The 12,621-nt window shown below is 31.4% G+C and overlaps 1 protein-coding gene across 1 annotated transcript; it reads right to left on the reverse strand.

Moving 5' to 3' along the window:
• Positions 1–4,417: 4,417 nt before the first annotated feature.
• LOC107017536 (F-box/kelch-repeat protein At3g23880-like) lies at positions 4,418–5,614 on the reverse strand. Its single transcript, XM_015217718.1, has one exon. It carries the CDS (start codon positions 5,612–5,614, stop codon positions 4,418–4,420), a length of 1,197 nt encoding a protein of 398 aa, XP_015073204.1.
• Positions 5,615–12,621: the final 7,007 nt, after the last annotated feature.

Genomic DNA, 12,621 nt, shown 5'->3' on the forward strand with positions numbered 1-12,621 from the left:
TGTGANAAAATTGATCTTCTTTTTTGTCACTTTCTACAGGGTTCTTCATATAAACAAAGCAAATTGATTTCAATTGCAACGTGACATTACTACTCTTGGACCTCTGAGAGAGCAACTTATAACGTTCCTGAAATGGTTGATGGTTGAATTCATTACATTGGTTTTTTAGTAAATAAATCATTTATTTCTGTCATTATTATTTGTACTTTTTTTGAATTCAAATACATTAACTATGTTTCTTATAAAGTGTATTTCATTTCTCAAAGTTTTCTTCTTCCTATATCATGAAGTTTAATTTTTTTTACTATAAATCATAGTGATTCATGTATATATTGCAACTTCTTTTTGCTATTTTGGTGATTTTTTGGAATTATCTTCAAAATTCCAGTGATAAAGATTGAAAATTTATCTTCTCTTTTGTCCGTTTTACAGGGTTCCTTCATATACTTTTTGGAAAATTGCTTGTAGGCGTGCTATGTTTGATAGCACACAACAACAAATATTTGATGACTAATATGGAACCAACGATGAAGTTTGATAAAAGAAAATAAATGATTGCTCTCTTGCTTGCCACAGTTAGTAGCACAAACATTTTGTATGTCATTGCACTATTTATAGAATATTTGTATCGAGACAATTAGTCCACGTCTTTTATTGTAAGTTAACTATTTTGTCATACTTCTTCTTCTCTTCTATTTCAGCATAATAAAAGATCAAGTTTTCTTGAAACCAACAAATGTCCAAAATACACTATAAAATATTTTTTATTGGCAATAATTATGCACATTCACAAAGAGTGTTACAATCTTTACCGACATTAATTAATTGTCATTGAATTCAATGTTGTTATAGACTTTAGGGACATTTATACAGAGTATCAATTGCCTCTTAAAATACATATTAAATGATAATTAAACTATTAATTATCATTAAAGATCATTTTTGTTGTAGTGATAACTCATGCTTTTGATAAATTTTTTAATTTTTGATAAATAAGTAATAACTCTTTCTGACTTCTTTCAGCTAAATTTTGTGAACTGTAAACTTGGATACAACCGGAGAGACTATCTTTTTGAAAAATATAGGGAAAATGCACAAGTACTCCCTTAGACTATGAGCGAAATTTCAAAGACAGACATTAATTAAACTAAGTTCCTATTACTCCCCCCCCCCAAACTTATTTTTTTGTAATTTTGTGCACCTTTTGTCTTACGTGGCACACTCCGTGACTTCACGCAATTGAGGCGCGTGGAGAAATTTGGATGTTAGATAAGCAAAAAGGTGGGGACCTGCGAACTCCCCTCTCCATATTCTCCGGCGTACCTATAAACTCCCTCGTTGCTCGCCGCNTAGCTCGCCGCCTTACATTCTGGCAGCAAAAACGACCAATATCGCTCCCAATATAGCAAAAAAGGGACTAGAGTCGTCTCTCTCCGTCTCACACCATTGTAAATGCCGACTACCTCCATGAAAGCAACATGACTCTCTCTCTCTCTCTCTCTCTCTCTCTCTCCATTGATAATTGTCATGAAACCTTGTCACCAAGGTATCAATACCAAAATCGGGCTAAAGATGATAACTATGAAAAAAAGAGGTTGGGCAGCGATGGGATGGGGTTGATGAAAAAGTGGTGTGGTGAAGAAGATACATTCTTTTCTTTTATTAGAATTTTTTAATTATATATTTTTAATATATTAAAATTTAAAGCTTTAAATATGATGTTAAATCGCCTTAAATGTGTGTAGTCACATTTTCTCGTCAACTCAACTATTTTAATGACACATAAGCGTGGTCGATGGTCAGAGGAGTTTAATATATTATATTTTATTTAGTCCAGATGAAAAAAGGATAAGTAGAATGGTTCAGAATACAAACTGATACAAGTATAAGAGTCTACTAAACCATTTCGCAAAAAATATAATACATACTTGGTCTTCGTGTATCAATATCCAACTTAACATCGGATAAAGGGTGTGTTCCATAGAAAATAGAGTCTAATCAAAATTTTTGGAAATGATTTTCTTTAGGAAAAATAAATTTCATATGTGACACTTCAAAATGAAGAAAATGACTTTTTAAAGGAAGTAGAAAGGGAAAATGCATAAGTACCCCCTCAACTTAAGCCTGAAATCTCAGAGGCACACTTATACTATACTAAGGTCCTATTACCCCTTCAACTTATTTATAAATAATTTTCTATCCCTTTTCGGCCTACATGACAGTAGTTTGAAAAAAAATGTCAACACACGCTTGGCCTACAAGATAGTGCCACGTAGACCTAAAAGGAGTAGAAAATTATTTATATAATAAGTTCAAGGGGGTAATAGGACCTTAGTATAGTATAAGTGTCTCTTTGAAATTTCGGACATAGGTTAAGGGGGTACTTGTGCAAGGGGGTAATATTAAAATGTCACATTTCAATAATCCACACATCTTCAGTTCTATAACCTATATTTTTAATAATCTTCATAATTTTCATTCCTTTTGTGTTCACAACCACCCAAAATTAAATGCGTAAATTTATAGTAATTTATTGTGTTCTTTCATGTATTCCTATATAAATGTAGATACGTAAAGCAAGTCTTTGAATTACATAGTGAAGTATAGTAGTTGACATTTGTCACAACAAAAATATTATATGTTGTGATATTGCCTTCTTTTTGCTTTTTTTTTATGCCTATATTCTGAGTATAGAAATTTTTCATATCAGTATATTGACGTGGCTTTGTAATCACATTTTAGAAAAATAATTTTGATACTGATTTCGTTATTGTGTGATAATGATTTTTTAGGCTATAAGTAACTAGTGTAACTTATTTTAGGAGCATTAATTTCGCAAAGTTCATAAAATTGATACTATATATAAGGCTTTGTGCAATATTATTCTTACGTTTTTAACTATTCTATGTAATATAAAAATTATTTTAATTTTAGGAGTTACATATTTTATCAAACAACAGAGAAAACACTCTATAAAATCTTCAAATTTGTGAATCCTATTCCAATTGAAAATTAGTTCTATGATTAGTGTTCTTCAATTTGCTTGAAATTTGACACAAATCCAAAGTATTATTTTAGTTGTTGGTGAATGTCAAAAAAAAAAAAGGATTTACTTAAAAAGGTATTCACATCTTAAGAAGATATTGACTTTTACTTCGATCAATAATTAGTATTAGTGATGAATTTATGTTAAATTTATAAACATAAAAAATATGCAGGATTCTCATCGATCATTGGAAAAAATAATAGAGGATAACTATAGAGTCATATGTATAAATATTTTTCTACAGTCAAATCAAAGTCATTTAATCAATTTTTGTATATTCATTTTGAGGATGTTACATAGTAATATATCACATGTTTGGACGTAATAACAAAAACATTTAATTATCACTTGAATTATCAAACCAAGTTTTATTGTCCAATTTGCAGGTTCATGGAATATATAATCATTTCACTCACAATAAAAAAAGTTATTGAATATGTTGATTGTTCATATATTTCAACTTGTATATTTTTTTTTTTTATAGTTTGTGATACTTATTGTCGTGTGATTTTTGTTAATTTGTACCGTATAAAATGTTTTCACGCAACTCACGTGTGAAGCACATGTTGAGGACTAGTATATATATGTGTGTGAGATTTCCTATCTAGAGTTATGATGATAATTAACATGATAATACGATTGAGTTTATCCCATTGTGAACAAGCTAGGGTTTGAATCCCATTGTGGACATTTAATTTTTGTAGCTTGTCTTCATTTAGTTTTAGGATCAATCTATGGTTTTTTTTATAATATAAAAACAAAACGTGCTAAAAGAGTACCTTATCACTTATATCATCATTTATAATTTTTATCGTTTCGAGTATGAATGCGCATCCACCCCACCATCCACATCTTTGCAACATGCATCTTCTAGACATGGGAGTTCTTGACTGACCAACTTTAATTTCCACATAACAATTTACGTACACTCTATATAAAATACACGTACATATATTGATGGGAAAATTATCAACATATGAAACTTAAACAATATTCCCCCGTTTCAATTAATGTGATAGTTGGGATTTTATCTTTTAAATTTTTAACTAATGTGAAATACAATGCTTTTCACATAATTTTCAAAATCATAAATTTTACATTAAAAAAAAAACTTAAACCTTTTGTATCCAAATGTACTGTCAAATTATAGAAGTTTCAATCTCAAAATTCGATTAATTAATGCCACGTAAATTTAATCAACCCCAACACTCAGAAAATCTACAATCAAACATATAAAGTAAAAAAAAATTAAGAAAGAAGTAGAAAAACCTTGAGATAATATGCCTGCTAAAGGACTTCTTACACCAAAAACATCATAATACTGTCTCTTTAACCATTATTATCACTATAAATATTTTGTACGTCTAATCTCTAAGATGAGGCCTCATCCATTGGTATCATATCGAAGAAGTTTTCAATTTTCTTGACCGCATTATCCTCGCCCTGAGTCTCGTTTTCTCTCTTTATTGGAACTAGGCTCTCCTTGTAATTGAAAACCCAACAGCCAACAATGTTAGGGTCCACCTGAAATCCAAGATCTGTAACATGTCTTGTTTTAGGGTCATATAGCACTAGCTGTGAAGTTTCCATGATCTCGAAAACCATCTTATTGTTATCCCAGATGTTGATAGGCCAATGAGCATCTATATGAGGTTGAATAGTAAGAACTTTGGCCCAATTTCCCTCCTGTTTCATTACCCACACATCATATATGGATGTCATAGGTTGGTCAGGGTCACTTGTTAACATTACAAGTGAGCCTCCATGCAATGTAAGCGCCCCCCAATGTGCAGTTGTAATATCTGGGACTTGCATCTCCCCAAATTGTTCACTGACCATGTCAAAAGAGAGAATCGTGTAGATGCCATTGAGGCCCCTCGAAAGCCAATAATAAACTCCGTTGAGATAAGTGGCATCAAGGGGTGCAGATAAGGTAGAAATGGGAGGGAATTCGAGAGTAAGGCGTTTCCATGAATTGTTGCATGAGGAATAGACACAGGTATAGACACTTATTCCAAGTTCATTCCAGAATACTCGAATCCATACAACCTTGTAATCTAGAGTAACCAGGTCAAATCCAAATCCATACTGATGATCATTATTGTGCGACCAAAAACCCTCAATCTCAAAATGCGCAGGAGGCAGAGACCTGAACTCTTTGGTGGCAGGATTCCACAAACCCAAGCAGACATCTGCTCCATAAAGCAACTTCTGCACTAAGAATAAGCCATTAACTGGACCCGCAACACACGTGAAATCAGTGACCCTCGGAAGTTGAAGGAGAGTTTTTTGTTCAGGGGTCACACCTGGAACAATTTCTTCCGGGAGCAAGGAGAATACAACAGACTTTACGATGGGCTGTATTTCAGGTGCCATTTTCATGTTGCAAACAAAGAGACGGGCACAATTGTTGTTGCGATATTGAAAATGTTCTTTTATGAAACTCGGACTTTTGATGAGAGCACACCAGTTCTTGTGCACACATTTGAAACGCAAGAGTAATTTCACGGGCAATCGCAATAGAATATCAACCACTACATCTTCCGGTATAGGACGAACACCATCCATACTGGTTACAAAGTGAGTCATGTTACAAACATATTTAAAGAGAACATATATAGAAACATGTTTTAATAGAACACACAGTAAATTGGACTCATCTATAATTAGGAGAAGACAAGTAAAGTAGTCATGTGGTTTGCTAGGGTAATTCTTAAATACCTTTTTTCAACTAATATCAATCAACAAATCCTTGGAAATGGAAAGAAATAAAAAGAATTAGCATGAACAGAAACAATGGCAGAAAAACCCTCTATCCCCAAATAGAACAAATTCAGATTCAAATTCAAAATAAATAATCTGTCAGAAATCTAACCTTACAAGTTGATGAAGAAGAAGTGTCAAAAATTGATTGAGTGGTGTTGTAGGAATAGCTCAACTGTTGACTACTTCCTCCTACTTCTTGTCATTTTATTTTATAGTACAACTCCTCTTAATTCCTTTTATCTAGGGTTTTAATTACCTTTGGGCTCACCAAGACCCTCTTAGCTATAAAATCATATGTCTTAGTAGAGCCGTTTATATGGGCTAGATTCATTGGGCAGGCCTGACTTAACTCGTGATTTCATAGAACTGGACTATTATTTTTTAAGCCCATTTAAGAACAATGTTTTTTATCTTGACCTAAATAAGTTTGTTGATTTGTGGGGGCTTGAGATATATGGACAAGACCAGCCTGTGGGCCAAATAAATCTATTTCTTAAACGTTCTTGAATGTGAATTTTATATCCGTCATGTGAAATAAATTAAGTATAACAATAAAGGATTAATTAAGTAGTCAATAACATAGGCTCAAAACTATGAGTAGAACATTGAGTGCATGACATGCACGTATGACTCCTTACTTTCCTTAGTGGTACCTGTTTTTATTTTTTTCATACTTTCTAACTTCACTGGTGAATTATCCCTTGTTAAGGAAAATTATATAAACATAATAGTAGATGGCCTGATCCACTTAAGAGTGAGTTCTAGTTCATTGATTGATACAACTAATTCACATTAAATAATTACTAGAATTTGAACTGCTAAAACTAGAAACAAGATTTAGGGTAAGGTAATTCGCCTGTTTGGCCATGCAAGATGGTATCATGATATGTAATCATGATATGATATCATAATATATAATTATGAGATGAAATTGAATTTTTATTTGAATATCCGATAGGAAATTTTGGTGTTGTATATTTTCTCGTAAACATAAGAATTTAATAAGTTGTAAAGCTTTTAAAATAGACTCAAGTGTTTATTCAATCTTACCAAATAAACAAAAAATATAAAATATCATAATAAATTATTACATTATTATTTGTTCTCCACTTAAGTAATTGTTTCATTTAACTTTAATTCAATAAAAAAATTGAACATAAATTGTAGTGTACTAAGATAGTCTTTTATATTACTCAACAATCGGTTGTGTGACTTAAATTGACTATATGTTGGTGAGAATAATAAATTTTAAAAAGTAATGATCTTGTTATAAATTTTATTTACATATAAAATAAATGGTTAGTAGATACAAATGTAGGGTTGTTTTAACAAAAATTAACTTGTGAATCAATTTTTATATTAAAAAATCTCAAATCATGACACGGAATTCGTATATCATGGTTTTTGGAGAATATGAAATCACATCTCATGATATTAAATCATGAGATGGAATCACCATAAAATCGCATGTCCAAATGTTGATTCCATCACACGATTCCATATCGTGATATGGTATTGCATGGCCAAAGTATACATGTTGATGCCGAATCAATCCCTTAAGTGCACTATTTCCAAAGGCTCTGATATTGGTAAAAAATTTAGCTTTCTCGCTTGAATTGACATATTTTGATACTTTCCTCATTTTATCTATCACGGATCCGAGGCCACTCCCACTTAATCCCATATATTCTTATTCCTAATCTTTTATCACTTCGAGTATGACCACACATCCACCTCCATATATGCATCTTTGCAACAATATGCATCTTTTGAACATGGGAGTTCTTGACTGGCCAACTCTCATTTCCATACAACAATTTACATACACACATACAGATATCAATGGAAAAATCATCATCAGAATTTCCAAATCCTCTTCGATTAAACAAGGGATATGTAACAACAAAAACAAATTGTTTGCTGGTTGTTAAGTTTATCAAAAAGGAGGACATCACATAGAACTTTACTTTGAGTTGTGCCAATAGAAATGGGGTAAGTGACATTTCCTTCTAACATAATCTTTTTTAGCATAATTCTTTGTCTGTTTTTTTTTTTTACTATTATTATTATTTTATTTTGTCAATAGTAGGTCAAATTTATTGAATTTTCATATGCAGATTCATGTGAGTTATTTATGTGTAAAGCTAATTAAGTATTGAATTTTGATAACAACCGTCATAACCCAATAATAAAAAAAATATTTATGAGCTTTGACATGTTAGTGATTTGATATTCATTGCCTATTCGGCTTCACTTTCTTTGTTTGAATTTTTTTTTTTTTAATGGAGCTTTCATCCAAAAGAAAGAATGGAGGATAAAAATGCATGTTAAGAAAGAAAGGGATGAATACAATGTTATATTTTGGTTATTTTACCCTTGAAATTATATTAATTTCTTTGCTTTAATTTTAGTTGATTATTTTAGTTATTTGATCCATAGTTTATCCCTACCTTTCTCATTTAGAATTTTTATTACTCATCACTAACATGTCATAATATTATTTTTATCATGTCTTTTTATTTTTAAAGTACAATTTTAGGAATGTAGTTCCAAAAAAAATAAAGAAATGTTGAATTCCTTTTCTAACTAAAATATATTATAATTGCGATGAGTCATATCAAATGATGTTCGTTTAGAAATGTAATATTGATTGTGATGGTAGGACAAGGGTTAATTGATGATATGAGTGTCTTAAGTCTGTAATCTTTGGATTTAATTAACTTATTTGTTTCTATCAAAACTTAATATCTATATAAAAACTATTAAAATTTGACAAATTCATATCAAATTTTACCTCATAAACTCAAATTAAAATCAATTTAGTACTAATTAAGAATTTTCAAGATTCGCACTTTAGATATTGGATGTCATTGATTTTTGAATATATTTATTATATATTGATGCAATTTTTAAAAGTACTTATTCTCACTGGAAAGGGGTACACGCACAAAGTGCGTGTCTATATACTAGTATTTATAGAAAAGAGAACCTTATGTCTGTCTATGTGGTGCCAACAGAAATCAGAATTCCCTTTTAAATTTATTTATTTCAAAAATTAGTCATCCCTTTTCATGAAAAGTTATAATTTTTTTGAAAAATTTCGACTTTTATGAAAAACTATGACTTTTATGAAAGGTTATGACTGTTATGAAGGGTTGTAACTTTTCCAAAGAGTTGTGACCTTTCTGATAAGGCACAATAAATGTTTGTTCACACTTCCCTATGTTGTCTATAAATAGAGGAATTTCTTGCCACTATAATTCGTAGGTATTTTTCCCACTATAGGGTAGTCAAATTCAAATATATTAATTGAGTTTTTATTAAGTTTGTTTCATTCTTGAAAGTTTTTATGGAGCTTAATCTTTACAATAAGTTATAGGGGAAAATGCATAAGTACCCCAACCTATGACAAAAATCCCAGAGACACACTTATACTATACTTAGGTCCTATTACCCCCTGAACTTATCTCATAAATAATTTCTACCCCTTTTCGGTATACGGGACACTAGCTTAAAAAAATATCAACATGCGCTGGACCCACAAGATAGTGTCACGTAGGACGAAAAGAGGTAGAAATTTATTTATAAAATAAGTTCAGGGATAACATGACCTTAGTATAGTATAAGTGAGTGTATGAGGTTTCGAACATAGGTTGGTTGGGGAGGGTACTTGTGCATTTTCCCTAAGTTATAGTGATTCATCTAACTATGGTAATTTCTTTTTCCTATTTTGGTGATCTTTTTTTAACTCTGTTAAAGTGTCAATAATAATGATTGAAAATTGATATTCTCTTTTGTCACTTTCTACAGGGTTCTTCATATAAACAAAGCAAATTGATTTCAATTGCAATGTGACATTACTACTCTTGGACCTCTGAGAGAGCAACTTATAACGTTCCTGAAATGGTTGATGGTTGAATTCATTACATTGGTTTTTTAGTAAATAAATCATTTATTTCTGTCATTATTATTTGTACTTTTTTTGAATTCAAATGCATTAACTATGTTTCTTATAAAGTGTATTTAATTTCTCAAATTTTTCTTCGTCCTATATCATGAAGTTTAATTTTTTTTTTTACTATAAATCATAGTGATTCATGTATATATTGCAACTTCTTTTTGCTATTTTGGTGATTTTTTGGAATTATCTTCAAAATTCCAGTGATAAAGATTGAAAATTTATCTTCTCTTTTGTCCATTTTACAGGGTTCCTTCATATACTTTTGGGAAAATTGCTTGTAGGCGTGCTATGTTTGATAGCACACAACAACAAATATTTGATGACTAATATGGAACCAACGATGAAGTTTGTTAAATGAAAAATAAATGATTGCTCTCTTGCTTGCCACAGTTAGTAGTACAAACATTTTGTATGTCATTGCACTATTTATAGAATATTTGTATCGAGACAATTAGTCCACGTCTTTTATTGTAAGTTAACTATTTTGTCATACTTCTTCTTCTCTTCTATTTCAGCATGATAAAAGATCAAGTTTTCTTGAAACCAAAAAATGTCCAAAATACACTATAAAATATTTTTTATTGGCAATAATTATGCACATTCACAAAGAGTGTTACAACCTTTACCGACATTAATTAATTGTCATTGAATTCAATGTTGTTATATACTTTAGGGACATTTATACAGAGTATCAATTGCCTCTTAAAATACATATTTAATGATAATTAAACTATTAATTATCATTAAAGATCATTTTTGTTGTAGTGATAACTCATGCTTTTGATAAATTTTTTAATTTTTGATAAATAAGTAATAACTCTTTCTGACTTCTTTCAGCTAAATTTTGTGAACTGTAAACTTGGATACAACCGGAGAGACTATCTTTTTGAAAAATATAGGGAAAATGCACAAGTACTCCCTTAGACTATGAGCGAAATTTCAAAGACAGACATTAATTAAACTAAGTTCCTATTACTCCCCCCCCCCAAACTTATTTTTTTGTAATTTTGTGCACCTTTTGTCTTACGTGGCACACTCCGTGACTTCACGCAATTGAGGCGCGTGGAGAAATTTGGATGTTAGATAAGCAAAAAGGTGGGGACCTGCGAACTCCCCTCTCCATATTCTCCGGCGTACCTATAAACTCCCTCGTTGCTCGCCGCTTTACATTCTGGCAGCAAAAAGGACCAATATCGCTCCCAATATAGAAAAAAAGGGACTAGAGTCGTCTCTCTCCGTCTCACACCATTGTGAATCGCCGAGTACCTCCATGAAAGCAACACGATTCTCTCTCTCTCTCCATTGATAATTGTCATGAAACCTTGTCACCAAGGTGTCAATGCCAAAATCGGGCTAAAGATGATAACTATGGTGTGGAGAAAAAAAAAGAGGTTGGGCAGCGATGGGATGAGGGTTGATGAAAAAGTGGTGTGGTGAAGAAGATACATTCTTTTCTTTTATTAGAATTTTTTAATTATATAATTTTAATATTTTAAAATTTAAAGCTTAAAATATGATGTTCAATCGCCTTCAATGTGTGTAGTCACATTCTCTCGTCAACTCAGCTATTTTAATGACACATAAGCGTGGTCGATGGTCAGAGGAGTTTAATATATTATATTTTATTTAGTCCACATGACAAAAGGATAAGTAGAAGGGTTCAGAATACAAACTGATACAAGTATAAGAGTCTACTAAACCATTTCGCCAAAAATATAATACATACTTGGTCTTCGTGTATAAGTATCCAACTTAACATCGGATAAAAGGTGTGTTCCATAGAAAATAGTTTCTAATCAAAATTTTTGGAAATGATTTTCTTTAGGAAAAACAAATTTCATACGTGACACTTCAAAATGAAGAAAATGACTTTCTAAAGGAAGTAGAAAGGGAAAATGCATAAGTACCCCTCAACTTAAGCCGGAAATCTCAGAGGCACACTTATACTATACTAAGGTTCTATTACCCCCTCAACTTATTTTATAAATAATTTTCTATCCCTTTTCGGCCTACATGACAGTAGTTTGAAAAAAAATGTCAACACACGCTTGGCCTACAAGATAGTGGCACGTAGACCCAAAAGGGGTAGAAAATTATTTATATAATAAGTTCAAGGGGTAATAGGACCTTAGTATAGTATAAGTGTCTCTCTGGAATTTCGGACATAGGTTGAGGGGGTACTTGTGCATTATCCAAATAGAAAAAACAAGTTTCATAAGTGACACATTTCAATTGATTATGTCCTCCCACTCTCTAAGACACCACTTCTTCACCTCACTCCCGTAGCTTTCATACCCACTATATCACACATCTATCCCACCTCTGTCTCTCATAGTATTTGTCTAAATTATACATAAATGATTTTAGAATAATATTATTATTTTTTTGCTTATATACCAAACACAAAATATGCATAAGAATATCACATATTTTCCTTGAAATATTTTTCAAAAAATATTTCCTTGGTACCAAACACACCCAAAGTTCCAATGTCCTCGGATAATATCAGCCAAATAGAGTCAATAAGAGGAGACTACTAAAGAAATAGTCATTTGGTTTTCCAATCTTATAATAACTAGTCAATAATTATTTGCACGTAATTTAAGGAGCATGAAACATTAATCTACAAATCCTTGGAAACGGAACAATTTTAACTTACCCAATATTGAAATGTAATAGATGGAAAGAAATAAAAAGAATTAGCATAAACAGAAACAATGGCAGCAAAACTCGAATCAGTCCGTTCATGTACACCCCTACTTCTGTGTACTTGTTGGAGTTATGTGAGATGAAGGGCGAGCTAATGGCATTCTAGTTTGACTTGTCTCCATATGTATATAATTTTTTA

The sequence above is a fragment of the Solanum pennellii genome, chromosome 4 (genome assembly GCF_001406875.1).
Source record: "Solanum pennellii chromosome 4, SPENNV200".
Taxonomy (NCBI): domain Eukaryota; kingdom Viridiplantae; phylum Streptophyta; class Magnoliopsida; order Solanales; family Solanaceae; genus Solanum; species Solanum pennellii.

Bases quoted from the DNA above. Each gene is read 5' to 3' on its own strand.
- LOC107017536 (XM_015217718.1), bottom strand. From the start codon at position 5,614: ATGGATGGTGTTCGTCCTATACCGGAAGATGTAGTGGTTGATATTCTA.